The sequence below is a fragment of the Kryptolebias marmoratus genome, linkage group LG1, assembly GCF_001649575.2.
Source record: "Kryptolebias marmoratus isolate JLee-2015 linkage group LG1, ASM164957v2, whole genome shotgun sequence".
Classification (NCBI taxonomy): Eukaryota; Metazoa; Chordata; class Actinopteri; order Cyprinodontiformes; family Rivulidae; genus Kryptolebias; species Kryptolebias marmoratus.
Genome location: NC_051430.1, coordinates 21,031,564 through 21,050,281, shown reverse-complemented (window position 1 = coordinate 21,050,281; position 18,718 = coordinate 21,031,564). Strand labels below are relative to the sequence as shown.

The 18,718-nt window shown below is 38.8% G+C and overlaps 1 protein-coding gene across 3 annotated transcripts in view; it reads right to left on the bottom strand.

Annotated features, from left to right (window-relative positions):
* grid2 (glutamate receptor, ionotropic, delta 2) overlaps positions 1 to 18,375 on the bottom strand; it is a 419,113-nt gene extending 400,738 nt beyond the window's left edge. Inside the window, exon 1 of one of the 3 annotated variants that reach the window (XM_017413845.3) lies at positions 17,276 to 18,375. In XM_017413845.3, the coding sequence (XP_017269334.1) occupies positions 17,276 to 17,357 (82 nt within the window). In that variant the 5' untranslated portion in view covers positions 17,358 to 18,375. The remainder of the gene's footprint in view (positions 1 to 17,275) is intronic. The other 2 variants (XM_017413844.3, XM_017413843.3) reach the window with 2 other exon arrangements.
* Between the last annotated feature and the right edge of the window lie 343 nt (positions 18,376 to 18,718).

Below are 18,718 nucleotides of genomic sequence, written 5' to 3'. Positions count from 1 at the left end.
ATCAAAACTAAACGAAATAAACATTTGAAATATATGAGTTTGTATGTAATGTATGAATATAATATACAAGTTTCACTTTTTAAATGGAATTACTGAAATCAATCTACTTTTTCATGATATTCTAATTTTATGACCAGCACCTGTACTGTATAAGCAGTATGTTGCACATGGCTGAGACTTATCCTTACCAGATTTTTTTTTTTTAATCTAAAAAGTACTGGCTGCTGCTATCCATGTAAAATATATTAGTTTGAATAAGCACCAATAAATGCAAGGAAATTTTTTTTTTATATTTGCTGGTTAGTGAACAGAATACATCTTTACGCCAATACAAACTTTATATAAGCTGACTTAAACTTTTGAAAATGCATAAAATGTGAGTTCTTTTAACAGTAAAGTTGAAAATAATCTCCTTTTGGGTAAATCTGATCTTAATGCAATGAGGTGCAGTGTGCATACTGTTTTAGAGTCAGGTATTTTTTTCTTTTTCTCAGCTCAAACTTTATCAAACCAAATGATGTAGCTTGCATTACGTGGGCAACTGACAACTCTCTTAACCAGAGCATACTAAAAAAAGAAAAACAAGAAGAAAGCTTTTGTTTATTAGAGCCAGTAGCAGTGAAGCAGATGTCCTGACAGGAGGAGTTTTTTATGGCAAATCTGTTCTGGACACTTCTATTCACTAATTTTTAAAAAAAAAAAAAGTATTTCCACAAGACGAGGCAAAGAAAAAAATAAAAACAGTTTGACTGGCAGTGTTTTTCTGTCTTTGAGGTTAAATTTCTGCAAAAATTGATTAACAGTGGACTCTCAGAACTGTGCACTGGTTCAAAGAGCACATAACAAATTAGCCTGTGTTTTGAAAGACATCCACATTATTCTGCCAAATGCATCAGCATACAGTTTCTTTGATTAGGCTAATGCAAGGAAAAGAAGTTCTCTTTTCTTTTGCCTAAAGCTTGACACGATTCACCGTGTGTCAATTATTCTGTTTGAGTGTGTACCAACCACAAAGGTGTGTTTCATCACAAAAGGTCTGGAGGTAAGAAACTAGAGAAACAAATACAACTGCAGAGATCTTAGAAAGAGACTGAAAGAAGATTCTGGCAAACAAGTGAACACATGTTCATGTTCTTTTTGACCCTATTAAAGAGCTTTTTAAAGATTTTACCTAAAGAAAAACAGCCCCTGAACTGTTCTTCAAGGGCTGTCACCTCTTTTGCATCCCTTCCATAATTGAGAAATAGGCAACACGTCTTTACAGACTGTACAATATACTGTATGTGCTGTGGCTATTTGGATCTCAAATATTAGAGCGATAAATTATGACTCGTCCTTTTGGTTTGATGGTATTTTAACTATTTTGGAAATAAAGTGAAATAAAAACAAAAAGGTCAGATTCCACACAAAGATGATAAGATTACTGTATAGGAAACTTGGATTGAAAATAAAATTGGATTATTTGCACCCCCCTGAATTTTAAAGACCTGTTACTTACATGTAAAATTGTGGCTACAAGCATTCATTGTGATAACTGATAAACATATACTTTAACTTTTTATTTATAGCTTTTTGCCAAGATTTTTTTTAATTATTTATAATGGTGATATGTTTCCAACGTGCTGTGTATTTTTTATTTTTTGAGTAACTGCAGACTTTGCCTAAATGATCCAACTACTGAGGAGCATTATGCAACTTAAGACAGAGCTGTGGCTGGTTAATTCTGTCCAATAAAGAGCATAAGGATTATTGGAACCCTGCAGCAAAGGAACTTTTGTGTGCATGTTTTTAGGCTGTTAATGACAAATCAATCCTGCACTGTTTGTATCATTTATCAGCAATGGTCGAACAGTCAGGGCTAACCGATTATTTCATGGCTCTTATTTGAAGCCAAAGAATCGCCAGCAGCCGCTTCATTGTATTTTTGGCAGAGCAGGTCTCTGACAACCCCACCCCCACTGCCAAGACAAATGAGAGGAAACTCTTACCAGCCTGATGAATTTTCTATCATTGGCATTGTTCTTATTCTACTGGGTCCATTTACTGTGAAGTTTCCTGAGAGATTTGATGATTTCTTCATGCAAATAGGATAAACAACTCATTTAAACCATAGAGTTCTTAGATAAATGTGCACATAAAATACATCAATTTATGTACAACATGTTTATATTTGTTATAATCCCACTGTAAATGCCAAAGATGTTCCAACATCTCTCAGAGATTTTATACAAAATAATAAGATTTGGACAGGCCATCAAAAAAAAATGAGTAGCTGCAAAATTCTATTTGGCAACTAATTCACATTTGTTTCATTTAGCAATTTTTCATTTTCTTTCCTTGATATTTTGATAAATCTATTACTCAAGAGCTGTTTGGAGAACACTGTTGTTTGTTAGACAGTGAAATGGGTTTTGCCTTTTTGTTTTCATGTTAGGCGTGTAAGGTTTTGCATTTGTGAAGTCGTGATTAATGAAAGAGCATTTATTTAAAATTTTGTTGTGTTGTGCGTAGTTTTTACTTGTGTGTGTGGGCGAGAGGGGGGAGTATTCACCTTAAACTACAGTATTTGACAAATTTACAGTCAAGCTGGAAGTCGATCAATTTTGAATTTCTTGTACAACATTCAGATTTGGCTTTCCAAATTTTTTTTTATAATTTTTGTTATTACAGTTTTTTAGTTTTTGATTTGAATGGCCACTAATTGTGTTGTGGTGACAGTTCTAATGAAATAACAACCAGGTAGATGTTTTTATAACCATCACATCCTCTGTAGTAAAAGCATTTTCCTGCTCCAAGTTTCTTTTGCCTCCTGTTTGTTCACCCTGCTGTGTGCAATCAGAGGTGACATGTCACTCAGTAACAATAAACTGTACATCATTTTAAAATGAGCAGGATCCAAGAACGCTTACATTTGAATAAATTATATAATATCAGATTTATCCTTTATATTGTGGTAACAGAAATAAAATATTGCAGTTTAGTTTTGATGTAAAGCAGCTAGAAGATGTAGCGTGACATGTTTGAGTTAATCTGCATTGCCCGACAGTCTTTGATGTGACAGCTGCATGCAAATGCATGTGATAATATTACACATAGCATTTACATCAGCACTGTTAGTGCTGACAGCATCACCGTAAGTATATTCAACATTATCCCAGGTGGGGTCTTGATAACAGCGAATATCATCCAAACAAGAAGGTCAGGATTTATCAGCTTCATCAGTCTGAGTTAAAAACAACAACAACAAAAGCTGTCAGCAACAATTTCAGCACAATGCTTATTTAAGTGTTTCCACATCACATGATTTAAAATAAATTTTTAATTCAGTTGTGATTAATAATCTATACTGCATTAGGTACCATTGCACAAGCTGATTAAAAAACTGATCATATTCAATCTGCTATATCAGCTGCTGTCTAATAACGTAATGAAAAGTGGATGAGTGTAAATTAAATATGCTTTACAGAATTAGCACAACTTCACGACCATTTTTCATGATCAGACTACATCAGATGTTACATAGAAACGTCTCGATGGTATTCACTGTGTTGGCTCACATTTTGCTGCCACAGTTTTCCTATAATAAGGCTACATTTCAGCAGATCTTCAAGTGAAGACCCTTTACACATCCCAGTCTTCTGCCTACATGAAGATACAAACCCAATCTCTGCGCACACATATACACACAGACACACATATCAGAGCAAACCTGACTGGTTTAACATTACATCCACAATGGGTTCACACACGGATCACAAATGTAGGCATACTGTAAGTAGCATGTTGCACAGAGGTGACCCTTGCAGTGCCCACAATACACTTTGAGAGCATGCACACAGGCCTGATTTAGTCTGACTGCACAGTAATGTGCTGGGTTTAGGTGGCTGTCCAGAGTGCGCAACCCTCAGCATCTATACAGAGATGAAAAAGGGTTGTTTTTCATATTCTGCTGAACTGCACAGCCAGACAGGACAGAAAAGCCCATGATAGGAGTGAAGTAACACTTGGCTGCATTTGTTTACCACTTGCAGCATCTAGTAGAATCTGTGACAATAAATCAATTTATTGATAAAGAACCTACCGATGGAAAACACTGCACTTATACTTTCAGTTTACCTTATTAGAATCCATCCAAATAGTGTTTAATTGATTTTTTTCTCCCCCATTGTTTTAAATGACTGACAAAATGTTAAGACTACGTTGATTTAATGCATATTTTACTTGTTGCAAGATGGCAGTGCTACAACTGAACATTTTAATGTTTCCTTGATGCTTTGGTAAACCTGTTGTAAAACATTATTCTATTGTATTACATTTGATGTTACAGTACAGCAGTAGTTTGTTGACAAAATGCAGTAATCCTCTTCCCTGAAAATAAAAGGTAGCACATTTCCAGAATGCTATGCACATCAATCCACTGCACATAAAGTAAAAGTCTCCATATACATCACTGATATATGACCAACAGTAAAATAAAGATTATGTAAGCGTGCTTTCATTTTTTTAACACATCACCGTTTTGTCAAATAAAGTTAATTCAAATTTCACCTTGTATTTAGACTCCTGTAGTCCTATAGTTTGGATGGAAACTAATCCTCTTTTGCTCTCCCCCTCAGCACTAAACCTCCCCAGAATTACAGCACTGTCCCATTGTGCATGTCCTGTTTTAAGCTCAGCTAACTCCCTCGAATGTCAGTCTGTGTGTGGGGTGGAGTGGAGGTGTACATGAGCGAATGTGTGTGCAGGTGTGCGTACGCGTGTGCGCGCATGTTTCTGTTAGTGTGAAAGCAGGCTTTTTTGGATGATGACAGACAGATGATTTGGAAAGGGAACACTAATTAGAGAGACCTGTGCTCAGAGGCATTTATAGATGCACACAGAAAGAAAAAGAAAAAAAAAAAAAAAACACCCACTCATATTCTCTCCTACACACAAACATGTTCGCAGGTCACCGGAAATCACAGGAATTAATAATACCAAAAACAACAATATCCTGACGATTAGAGTGAGGACCTTCAGACTAAAGAGGATTTTCAGCTTAACTTTTTAAGATTTAGCTACAAGACTTATGCTCAGGACAACACTGTAATTGAATAAGATATTTGCATAAGGATTATTGGTACCCAGTTCTAATTCTTTTTATTTAATACCACAAAGAAGGGATATTTTCAGTCAAATGAATAAAGGTTATAATGAATATGCATAAAGCTTGAAGACACTCTTACTGTGATGTGTAGTGAATGGTCAAATGAGTAAGCAAATACACAGATTTAAAATTCCTTCTTCCAAATAATGCCTCATGACTAACATCCTAGTGTCCTAAATGCAACAGTAAGTGGTGATTTTACTTGGAGCGAAAACATTTTGCCTGAAGCAAGCATCTTTCCCTGAAGCTATAAATACAGAGAAAGTTACTCTTCACACAGCATCCTATTACATGTCACTTTAAGAAGAGTGGAGATATGGGGACAGTAAACACACATGACTAAACACCCTGAAGAAACCTTTGTAGTTACTGTTGAACCATTTCAAAATGAACAAGTATCACTGCAGTGCAATAAAGTCCTCATCCTCGTTAGGTAGTTGTGTCTGCTGACTCCTTTCTATCCTATTTTGGAAGCGACATTAAACAGAATCTGAGTCAATTTGCATATTAGTACCACAATGCCAAAAGTCAACTAAAATCTAATTTTGAACTCATTAACTCTCGTCTGATTTACAGGGTTTTCATTATTAATACAAGTTGTTACGGTCCACACATTTTCAATAAAAGACAGATCTGGTCTTCCAGAGTCAAGCACAAGCACTCCGTCTATGAAGCCGAATGAAAGAAGCAGAATAAAACCTGACAATGTCTTGATAAATAATCAAAGCTACAAGGACATGATGTTGTAACTCCATTGACAGCATACATCTCTCCAAAATTGAATTGTGTGAAAATAAAGTGTAAGAAAGTAAAATATTGTTTGTAAAACCCTGGTTTTATTTGCAGTAAAGACTTGCCTTGGTTTGTAAATGAGAATGGTAATGAAATGTTTTGTCTTAAAGGTCTCTGTACAGCAAATGTGTGGATCTGAAGGTTTAATTTACTGCAGATATTCACTGAGAACAACAAAAATGAGCTTCAAAAAGAACGAGCAAGAGAATACAAGCTTGATAAAAGGAAAACAGGGGTGTGAATTTTCCTTTGATTAAAGGTCAGCAGACAATTAAAGAGCCTGAAGTAAAGAAAGTGCTTGTGTGGGCAGAAGGAGGGAGCAGAGAGGAGAGGCAAAAAAAAAAGCGGAGTAATAGGGAAAAACAAGCAAAATGCAGAAAAGCAGAGTGAAAGCCAGAGAACCCAGAGGGGTGTCTACAGTCAGACAGGATCTAATGATGCTGTCTCAATAACAGAATCCAAAGTGCTTTAAGTACAGCTTGTGCTTTTGTGTTTTCTGAAAAGACTTTGACTTGAAATCCCTAAGGTTTCTCTTTGTGATTATCACATAAAACAATGTCAGATGAAAAGGACTGACAGACATAAAATTATGCATTAATAATAATAATTATAACAATTTCAGCACCAGACAGAGGCTGGTACAATGTACATCCTCAGAGCTTCATATGCACAAAATACCAGAAGAGTAAAGTCAGTAAACACGACTTAAAGTAATATGCAAAACTATGTCTAGAATGCAGTTTTAGAAAGTTCAACACTAACCAGCCACAAGCAACACAACCTTCCCCCAGAAGCAACCTACAGCCCCCATATTTCAGCTTCTTAGATCTGGATGCTGTAACTATTACAGGGACTGTTTCATCAGCGCAAAAACTGCAGTCATAATCAACATGCAAGCCCCTTTGCTACCAGTCTCTATGGCATGTTCTTCCATAAGAAACAATTAGGGTTTTTTAATTCCATCCACACAAAAGTAATATTTTGAAATGCAGCCTTAATCACAAGAGTGAAAAATTAAACACTTGTAGAAGTACAGTGAAATACACCCAAGACCTTAATATACTATATAAAATTTAATAATACTGAAATATTTATAACTACAAATTAAATAATTGAGACGTGTCAAAATATTAAAATAGGAAACTAATAAGATGTATTATTAATGACAGCTGTGGTAAGTTAGTTTGACGCCTGCCACATTCTTACTGTTAGAACCGCTGATATAACCAATTCTATCATCCCACTGTCACTGTTCAAAACGTTTACAAATGGTTTTCACATTGCAAGAGGCATCTGCATAAGTCCCTTTACAGATTGGGTTTTTAGTCTCGAGATCTTTGGTAATGCAAAGTATTACGTACTGATCTGCACAGATGCACTCGCAGAGAGCAACATATAGTTTACTCAACAAGGGTAAGTCGTCTCGGCCCTGAAATGACACGTGAACAGGGAAATTGTGACAAAAAATATCTTTGGATATTTTCATATAACGACTAATAATTCATGTTTTGCAAATCTTCTGACCATTTCTCATGTTTTTATTAATACACTTAGTAAATGCTTTGTTTTTCACTATGCATTAAAATGAGGAGCAATTAAAAAAGTGAGTCTGAATAAAATAACTCTTAGAGACCCTGCAGGTCTCATGTAACTCAAGCTTTGACTGGATCAGAAGATATTGATTATCGTTTTGTTGGGGGGGGGGGTTCCCATTTAAATTTGCAGCTGTTTTTTTTTTCAACTTTCTTAAATGTTTGCTAACTATGTATGCATGTTCTCCAACACTTCTATTTTAAGTATTGATGTAGCCTGTCAGTCACCTCAATACTGACATTTTTAAGAGGTGTCAGTTAGCTTGTAAACTGCCGATACACATCTAAACACATGAATAAAACATTGTAGGTAGAAAGAACCTTTAATTCTTAATGTGGACATGAAATATTCTGCTTTTCAGTGTATACACACACACACACACACACACCACAGCACTTTCGAAATGCAAACCCCATTTTCAAATATTTGCTTACAGATTTCTTCAACTTAATTGGATTATTTTTTTTTCTTCAAACCCTAAATGAATGTAAGAATGAACGCTACAAACCAGATGGGCACATGCAGGCAGCCTTGTAATGTGTTGCCAAGTGTGTCAGGCATACAAACAAACGGCACATTACAATTCCATGAAAGCAATTAGCAAAGTGTTTAACACCTCTTAGTTCCAATGTCTTTTTCTGTAATCACTGGCAGGCTGTGCGACATTGAATGGGAGGGGGTAGAGTCATAAGGTATAAAAGAAGAAAAATGAATGAATAAGTCATGGGAAAGGGCAGGTCAACAGTGGACTCAAAGCTGGGTGGCGGCTAAGGGAGCGAATTACGTAACTGGCATCACAGACAGGAAGTAAGACTGCAGCTTAAATATATGTAATACATTAAAGTTAATAGTGCTTTCTGTACATTAATGTATTTGAGGCAACTACAATTAAACTAATGGCAACCAACAGTTTATTCTTATTATTTTCACAGCTGCAGACCTGTCAAAGCACTCTGCCCTTTCTGTCTAAAATACTTTCAAATAGAAAAAAGAAAAACTGTACTGTGACTTATTCTCTCCGTGTGCACAAAACCCTCCTCTGAGTTTTGATTCTGCTGACTCATAATACCATCTACATTTGAGGGCCGTAGTCTTCACTTGAAAAAAAGAAAGTCTTGTATTTTCACAGAAAAAAGAACAGGTTTCTGCATGTTCCAAGATGTTAGAAATGAAGAACTCCGCATCACTTTTTTCAGCAAAATGTGCAAGAGGTTTGGTGTCTTCAAAATCACCATGTAACCCAGCACTGACAAAGTGACAGAATATATATTTTTTTTCTTCAATTCAACGCTTTGTTTAATAGTTACATATCAATCTAATAATGAAATTGAGTTTGCACTCATTTGTTACAACTGAAATCACATATTTGTTAAAATAACAAATGAAACTACAGAACAATACTGTAGATGTCTGACGAGACTGCACATAAAATATTAAGCAAGATAATGTCTAGATAATGTTGAACAATCTAGTTATTTTTCCTGAGTTATTAAAAAGTGTAATTTGTGCATAGTTTTTCAACATTTAAATTATTCTTGTGTAATCTACACGAAAGTCGAGAAGAACTTCCATATTGAAAGCAAGTATCCATTTTTTTATACAGTTTGTATCTAGGTGAGGTTTTATGCATTACTACATTTTGTAATGGAAGAAAACCATCAAAGTGCTGTGAAAATGTATGCCAAAGATGTATATTATCATCAGCGCACACACACACAAATCTCATTATGTCACTGCTGTTCTTTCAATAATAACACCGACCAAGCAGAGGCAGTTCAGTGCCATATCAGTGTGTTTAGTCAAACCAAGCCAGATCTATAAAGGAGTCGTGTGCTGCACATGCCGGCCCATCTCTTCACCCAAACATCAGCTCTGTGACTACCTCTGTGTCAGGCTCAGAGGCGTATCAGAAGGAAGTCAACATTCATTCTTTCTCTAAACTATCACCCAACACCAATCCCCAACAAAAACTGGTGCAATAAAACTGACCTGAAAGTGTCATAAATGTAACACTTTCAGATAAACCCATTGCTTTACACAACATGCATACATTTGCATTTAGGAGGCTTTTCAACAAATCTCATGGGAAACCATGCAAATGAATGAAATAAGCAAAACCGTGTCAACTGTGCAGTTTTGTTTTATTGTTAATATTGTCAGAATGCCTTGTGTGTTATTTTGTGTTTTGTCTGTAGCACACATGACTTTGTTTATTCGTGTGTGTGTGTCCACAATGTAAACTAAACTGAGTGTCACGTCTTTTGTGATTTATCATGCGATGAAAAGTACCCTGTCCATTATTTGTTGTAGAGGAAATGATTCACTGGAGTGAAGAGCACGGCCTGCAAATGAAACTGGCACCCACATGCAAAAAAAAACAAAACACAAACACTCACCCATGCAGCCATGTGCTCATGCACAGACTGTGGTCCAGAGGCATGGTCACAAATTCCAAACCAGAAGGCGTCCACACTAACTGATGTATCAATAATCTCACATTACAAAAGAATTACAAAAAAAAAATCCCACATTTTTAGCATATTCAGAGCCTCTTCTACCTACCCCGTGAAGATGCTGGAGGACCAAGACAGCGTTTGTAAAAATGAATAAATTTCAACAAAAGTGTAAAGGTACAAAAGGAACAAGGAAGAGAGAGGGTAGCTGTAAGTAGATGAAAACTGCATATATTTATTGACACACTGAAATTACGTATGCCATGCTGTTCAGACCACAAAATTGCACAAGTAATATGCCTAAGTACTTGTGCACTTGATATCGACAGCCCTCCTTGTTCTTAGTCTATAAAAAGAGGAGTCCCTGCTTCAAAGTTGCTCTCATTGTTAAAATGCTCACATCGAGCCAAACTGTACTGCACAGTAAGCATTCTTCCAAAAGATGGCTTGCTGCATACAAATGGTAATATTTTAGTTCCATTGTTTGCTCTGTAAAGTTGTGCTTTTTCACATCTCTAAACAACTGGCTGGATAACTATGTATAAATCAATCATTTTTAGTAATAGAAAATCCCCATAAATCTATCATTTTCTGCACAGTATGCAGGCTCAAAACTATATTGCAAGCAGCTATAAATTGTCCAATGTGATTGGGACCAATGAGGGGTTTTTAGACAAGTTAATGAGAAATAATTACTGTGCGAGTTAACTTTTAGATACCCCTCAACTTCTTAAAAAGGAGTGGTTAAAGTTAATGGTATTTTATATGTTTTTTTACACCGTTGTCAATTTTATGTTGTATTGTTATTTCAGCAGAAAAATAACATTCCTGCCAGAAGTGACCCAAAAGTGCTTCACTAAGCTGCTGTTGCCACTATACTGTATATGTGCTATGTTCATCCATGTAATGCAAAACTGACAACAATGAGGGGATTTTCAAAATACATTCACATGACCTGCAAAGAAATTTGAGATTGAAGTTGTTTTGAGCTAAGACCTAGGGTCAAGACTAGTCAGAATTAAACTTTTTATCCAAACTGAGGTTTTTTTAAAAGCAATCTACAATACATAAGATATTAATTGCTTATTTCTTTTCTACAGAACCCTACTTCAAAATATTTAATCTATTGTATTGTTTCTTTATATGCCTTGATTATTTTAAACACTAAAAGGAAAACATTAATTTGCCTTTTTTAAAATAGAACACTTTCAAATGTAAATAAATAAATATAAAATATTCGGTCTGCCTGCAATTTCAAAGTATGTCTGTGTCCTCATAGATGCAGTTTAGGTTAATCTAAAAAAAAAAAAAGCCTAATCTCGTCTTGTTGAACAACAAGTTCTTGTCCTGAGATAACAGTAAGAGCATGTCAACTCAGATAAACACACAACATATAATATAATCATCCTGGAACAAGGGCCTGCACTGTACAAGTCCATCCCAGACCATCTGGTCTGTCCTACCTGCATCACTGACTGATGCAAAGAGATGAAGCACCTTGGGCAGGGCTGTCATGTCTCTCGATCCCTGCTCTGCACTCAACCCCTGACAAGAAACAAAACTTCTTTTCACAGCTACCTGTCAGTCCATCTCAACCTCAGAAACACACACATCCTCTCTTCCACTTCATCTCCATGGCCTGCTAAAAAGTTCTGCATCAGTGGCCAGGTACGAGCTACAGCGTTGCCGTCCGTCTTCAAAAGACGACACAGAGGAGACTCAAATACCACACAAATTCACAGAAACTATACAGTTTACACCATTTTGAATTTAACATCCACACAATACATTTTTGTTCAAGCGCAGAGGGTTATGAGGTGCCAAATCTTCCACATCAACGATACTAAGGGACAAGCACCTCTCTCACCACTCAGATATAGGACTCAGTAGATATGAAGCATTAAATACACTGTGCAGCCAACATCTTGCTGACCTAATACATAACTGAAGATTAGAATAAATGCACATGCACAAACATGAACAAAAGAATTTAAAGGAGGAAGTTCAATAGCTGTGAAACATGAGCGAAACACGAACAGCTGTTTACGCATGTACAGTATGTTTCTTTACACCCACACACATTTATTTAGAAATCCTTCTCCAATAAAAAGAGTGACTCCAAAGTTAAAAAACTTACATGTTCATTTGACTCCAAAGTTCAATTATTTGGTTCTTTCTATTTAAATTAGTTTTTCTCATTATGTGAATATTGCATAGGTCCAGTAATTATCCTTGTCCACCAAACTTCTTTCCTTATAGACTTAAAGTGTGTCCTTTTGTTTTTTGTCTCCAAAGAGCAATGTTTTCATGGCTTACACCAAACTAGCCCAATTTGTGCTGTGGACGAAAAGTGTACAGGAAAGAAATCACAATTTTAAAAAGTATATAATAATATTTTACCTGTTTAGATGTCATTTTCTAAGTTGAGCACTATTAATAAAGTGTGCTCAGTGCCAATTTAAACTTGGGCTATTATTCTGGATCCAAAAAATCATTGTTAAAAACTTACAGAAGGTCAGATATTCGGGTCTTTTTTTTTTTTTAATTGGCATCATCTACCATTAGCTGTCATTTGTTTTACCACAGAAGTGAGGCATCAAATTATGCTGGCAGAACCGTGGGCAGTTAGAGCTCAAATAAAAAGCTCTCATTGGACCTCTTAGTGACATGCCATACTCACTGGTCCAATTCTAGTACAAAATGTGCTTGTTTGGAGTTGTCAAATGAGGCACTTTAGAGGTTTAGAGACTTTCCCCATCAACAGCACCATCCGGGAAGTAACTAAACAGCCACAAATTTATCCTAGAACAAGAAACCAAAACATATAGCCACCGTCATGAAGAACTCTTTCTGACTATTGACAAAAAGAACAAGGAGGCGTGAAACAGAGCTTGTATCTCGACACAACTGAGTCAGCCTGGGTTTACAGAAGCAGTTCAGACAGCCTAAATCCACAGCAGAATTGTGGCAAGTTTGCCAACATGTTTAAACAACCTGCCTACCGAATGTCTGGAAAATATGCGCACAACTGCACCAAAGAGAATTGCTGCTACTGGTGGGTGGTTTTACTTGGCATTTTTATTTTAGTAAGAACACTCACGTTACATGTAATGCTTAAAAACCTCTTTTAGGCGTAGGCTCCCACTTCAGTTTGACAGAAACTACAAAAGATTTTTGTTTGTTTCAGCTCAAATAGACTTGATTGTTCTGAGCTATACAGGTGGTTCAGTCATTTTTGCAATGGTCAGATCTTTAGACATGGATGATGAATGAATTATACCAAAATCATGTTAGTTTTTGTTTGTTTGCTTTTCTATTTCATTTCTATTTCAAAACTGTTCCTCAGCAGTCACATTGGCAATTGAGAAGCAGTTTTAAGGACTTAAATATTTATTATATAGATATGTATAGAAATGACTAAGCATGATTTTAAACAGAGTGAGCCAGGCTCAGTGACGAGGCAAAGTAACTAAGCCTCATCTGTAATGCCTCATGAGCCAGAGGATGAATGGCTAAAAAATACATAAATACCCCACACATAGAGAACTTAAGTGTGGCTCTCCTCAGATCCAAGCACACAAACACTGTGCTGTCTGTACATCTATTTATCTCAACAAACACACACATGCAAAATCCATATGAACTGCCCTCATAAAGCAAAGATCCATTGGCATGCAGAACACAACACAGTGAGGGCCAAGAGGCGAGCGGACCCCCCACCCCCACCCCTCTCCTTCCCACTGCATGCTGATCATTAGAGAGACAAAGTGGGAAGAGCGACGGGGAATGAAGGAAAGGAGGAGAGAGACGGGTGAGGCAGCAGTGCCAGTTCCCCAGTGGCTAAATCACATTTAATGCTCGGACCGAGCAAGATGAAACTGTCTGCTGGCCAGTGCTGTTAATATCACCAAAAAGATGGCAACTCTCTTAGAGAATGACAGGTTTGACGTTTTAGAGGGTGAAAATAGTGTAATGGCTCAAAATCAGCCTTTGTCAAAGCCTCTTCCTCTCCGTCTTCCATCTTTTCTCCTTTTGATACACACCTCCGTTTGCCCGTCTCTTTCCCTGTCTTAACCCCATTCCATCTTTAACAACAACAAAAGGATTAAAAAAGGATTACTTCTGACATGTCAGTGTGATGCGCCTGCTGAGTATGGTGCTTTTTTTTTTGTTTCTCATTCAGGTCTGTATCAATATGATACATATACCTATAACGTGAAAAAGAGGTCAGCATTGTGAGTTACAGAGAAGATAGAATGTGGAGAAAAGGGAAAAGCTTAAGCATAAAAATTAATTTAACTACAGAAAAATGCTGGCTTGGTTCCTTGAAATGTTATTTGATAGAAAATGACACGTTTCTGCCTTCATGTATTCATCCACTGTCTCTCTCTCCCCTGGTATAGCTTCCACCTCCAAGGTCTCCCCTGCAGAAGTGAGGAGAAGCAGGGATGCTTGAGGGTCTTGGCGAAAGGCAGAAAAGACAAGTATTGTTTTGGGGGTGATAACCTTTTCTTGTGATTCAAAGTACTTGCGGCGAGCTCGGAAATGAACTATTGATTAGAAATAAGGGAGAGGAGAGAAAAAAAAAGAGGGTACAGAAAAAAAAGTCAGTGTGACGGAAATCACAGCAGTCAAGCAACCACCCACGCCTATCTTTTTGTCCTTGAACAAAAAACAAACTCGCTCACGATACTTGTTTATGCAAGAAAAATAATAAAAAAAAAACACTGGTTCAATGTATTTAGAGTGTTGCTTATTTTGTCTGCTATAAGTCTCTCTCCACTTTTCATTTTGTAAATGGAAAACCACTGATGTGACTGGTTGCCCTAGTTTCCAGAAGGAAAGGCTTTTTCCTTCTTATCTATGATGTAAAATTTGCTTTGTACAACATGTATAGGATTTGTGTGTTATCGCTTTGTTTTGTTTTTTTCAAATTGAAGTAATATGAGAACCTCTAACATGTGAATGCCTCTACAGCCAAATTATCCAAATTTATCTAGAGCAGCACAGTGGTTAGAGCTGTCACCTCGCAGAAAGATGTCTTTCTATGTTCTCTCTGTCTGGGTTTTCTGTAAAGACTCTTGTTTTCCTCCCACAGTCCAAAACCATGCAAATTAAGTTAATTTGGGATCTTAAATTGCCCTCGGGACTGCAAATTACATTCAGGAAGTGCAAGTATGCATGGTGTTTGGCCCTGTGACCTGTGTCCAGTGACCTCTATGATGACCTCCCCTCCCACCTGTTGGCTGCTGGAGAAAGGTCCCAGCTTCCTGTGTCCGTGAACAGGAGGAACATGTATAGAAAATGGATGGAGGAATCATTTAGAATGGTAATTTGTGTAGGTGTGTAGGTGCTTTTCTTTCTTGTGGCCCCTCTAACAACTGTGTTTTATGAAATGCATCATCCATAAATACATTATTCTGGTAAACAAACTGATTGCTAACAGTAATATTGTTATAGAAATGCAGACACTTAACAAAAGTGCACAAGTAATCCATTTACCAGATATTTCAAAGCCCAGTTTTTATGCTGTAAAACATCAGGCCATCTTACATGTTATTGATTACCCTCACAGTCTGTTCAACAGAGCCAGGTGAGATGTCATGTGTGAACCTAAATAGATCGGTGGATAACCTGTGTGGAACATTATATAGGCTTGCAAATATCTCATAATAAAGATGTCACACACATAGCAAAAGTCTTATCAAAAGAAAACATTCCAAGTGTCACTGTGAGACATTTGCACAACATGAAGCTGCTGCTGTGAGCAGACCTTTCAGTCACAGGGTGATCTGTCTAATCAGTGGATTACACTGCCACCTCTGTAGGAGCAGAACCACCGTCCACAAGCACGATCCTGTATTTAGGGTGAAGTCTCTGTTCACGTCTGACTCAACACTTCCGTCAGCTATCCAACTGTGCTGTGCCAAAATGTCTCCATGGCCTTCTTTAAATACTCTCAATCAAGTAGAAAGTCATTTTATGTCTTAGGTCAACACAAATGTTTGGCCTTTAACTTAACCTGACCAGAATATCCATTCAATATTGGCATTTCCACTTTTCTGCCAATTAGATAACGCAGAGCATCCCTTTCAGCTTGATCGGATCTCATTCAGTTGCTGTTGCTCGTCTCAGTTGAAGCACCAGCCTGGACCGGAGCCCAGAGAGACCTCGAACCTGATCCAGCTCTTGGCAAACTACATTCAGGAAGCCACTAAATTGGCTTATCTATTGTGACCCCGGCCAGCTGATTTACAGACAGTCCTCGGTGGGGCACCAAGCAGAGGATTAGGGGGGCGCTTTATAACGTGACATGATGTGTGTTGTGTGTGTGTGTGTGTTCAAATCTGGATGGGATCTTTTAACCATGCAGCACGGACAGGTGCTTATCTCTCGACCCGCGCGTGCTCGTCAACCCCGTCTCTCACGAGTCTCCTGGCCCTAGAGAAGCCACCCAGTTATGCAGCGATTACGCGCCCCCGCCTCCTTTTTATCCTGCAAGGCACGCTCGGTCCCAATGTTTAACTTTCTCTCCATCCTATAGTCTGAGCCGGAGGTGCCGCGGCAGTCAGACAGAGGAGCTGCTGCTTCTCGATGCCGAAATCACGCTCAACACAACAGTGCCACACTATGCCGGTGGTGGAGGAAGGCAGAAAAGACGTTAGGACATTTTTTTTCTTTCCCCCTTCCTCCCCTTTCTGGCACTGCAGTAGCAGACGGGAGGAATGAAAGAAGATGCCATTGTGCAGCAGGGTCGAATCTGAAAGTAGAAAATGTGCAGCCCGTTCAGGATAACCCAGAGCAACAGCCACCAACACGATCCCAAACCACCTGTTTTTTTTTCCGCGCATCCTTTGCGCTCAGACGCGAAGGGCTGGGAGGAAATCGAGGAAAAAACGCAGCATTCTCTGAAGTCCCACAGCACCTAACTATCACTAACGACAGACACTGGTGATATTAGTCACCACAAACGGGCTAAACGAGGAGAAATCGACCGAGCAAACTACATTTCTTAGAAGATGCCCATATGACGCGGCAGATCTACCACTCCGAGCCGAGTGAAAGCGTGACATATGGATGCAACAGAGAGAAGTCCACTTAATAGGCTTCGACAGTGCGTCAAAACCAGAAAAGTCACGAGCAGTGCTGTGACTGAAGCTGAGCGGCTTGTGATTTTTTGCTGAAACCTTCCTGTCTGTTTCCTAAGAGATGCACAGAGAGCGAAGATGCAGTTTTCCCCCCTCAGGTGGGAAGCTTAAATTAAAAAAAAAAAAAAATCGCAGTAACTTACCAATATGGATGATTGAATCCGAGAGCGCCGACTTCCACTCCTGGCTCCAAAACACAGCAACAAGCAACAAGATAACTTTCATTATGTCCAAAGATATCTCCCTCTGGAAAAAAAAGAAGACGGAAAACTACAGCTCTAAGAGAGTTAAAATCCCCTGAAACGAGCTTGCCTTCGTAAATTTAGTCCATCAATCTCTGCCTTGATCTGCTCTCTTGACGTTCAAGTAGATAGAAGACAAATTCCCCGGTTAGTTGGAGACCCTGTTGAAATTCCCTTCCAACATTAAATCAGGGTGAGCAGAGAGACGCCGAGCTGCAGTGGTGGGGAGGAAAAAATAAATAAAAAACGCGCCGCATCCGAACGCAGACGCGTTAAGGCGAGCTGACGAGCTGGAGGATGCCGCCGACCATTTAAAGGAAATACATCTGGAACAAGTCGACAGCGTGAGGGAGAGCGCGTGTGAGGGGGGGAGAAAACCTTATCTTGAGGAGCAGGTCCTGCGATAATGACCCGAGATTCCCCCCCGAGCCTTTTCAGAACTGACGACGCAGTTTCCCCCCCTGCACCAATCGCCGAACCACCAGCAGCGGCAGCAGCAGCCTCAGAGGACCAAGCCAACGGCCAAAACTTCCATTTCCCCTGGGGCTTGGGATTCTTCCTTCACTTCTCTGAGCGAGAGCACGAAATCAGAGCACGCGCACACACCGCCAGCAGCGACTTTTGTTGGAGAGGAAAGGAAATGATGGGGGGGAAGCCTTGTCACATGGCAGTACTACGGAGAGGTACATTCCAAAATTGTCTTGTGCAGCCTCCTTTGGAAATCAAACCGAGATCGAAGGGGGATCTTTTTAATAAGAGAGAGAGAGCTCCAAATGCCACTGTTTGGGAAAAATATTATTTAAAAAAAATCTAGACCATGTGAAGGAAAAAAATTTAAAAAAAAAAATCAGAGGATGCGCACGACTACACTCCGCGGTCCGCACTCTCCGTATGCGGGTAAACTCGCGTCAGACCCAGGCTCGCGCCGTGGCTGGTGAGGAGGTGGTATGCTGCGTCCGTGTGGGAGAGAGGGGAGGGTGGGGGTGAAGAGGAGGAGGAGGAAGGAGAGAGAGAGAGAGCGAGAGAGAGAGAGAATCAGGCAGGAGGAGTTGCCAACAAGGGCGCGCATCTACTGTCTGGATTTACCTCGGTGAAAGCGAGATGAAATGGGAATATCTGAGAGGGAGGGGTGGCAGAGTGGAGTCCAACAGAGACTGGGGGGTGGGGGTGGGGGTGGGGGGTTAGAAGAGGGGTAATCTGCCAACATTAGCCCTGTCATGGGCTCCTTGGTCAGCCATTGATCTGCTGTCTATAGCTCCGATTCAACAAGAGCTAATGAAGGAGTCGGTCTGAGATTTGTACAAGCTTTTCCGCTCAGATCTGTTTTATATATAAACTTCTGCT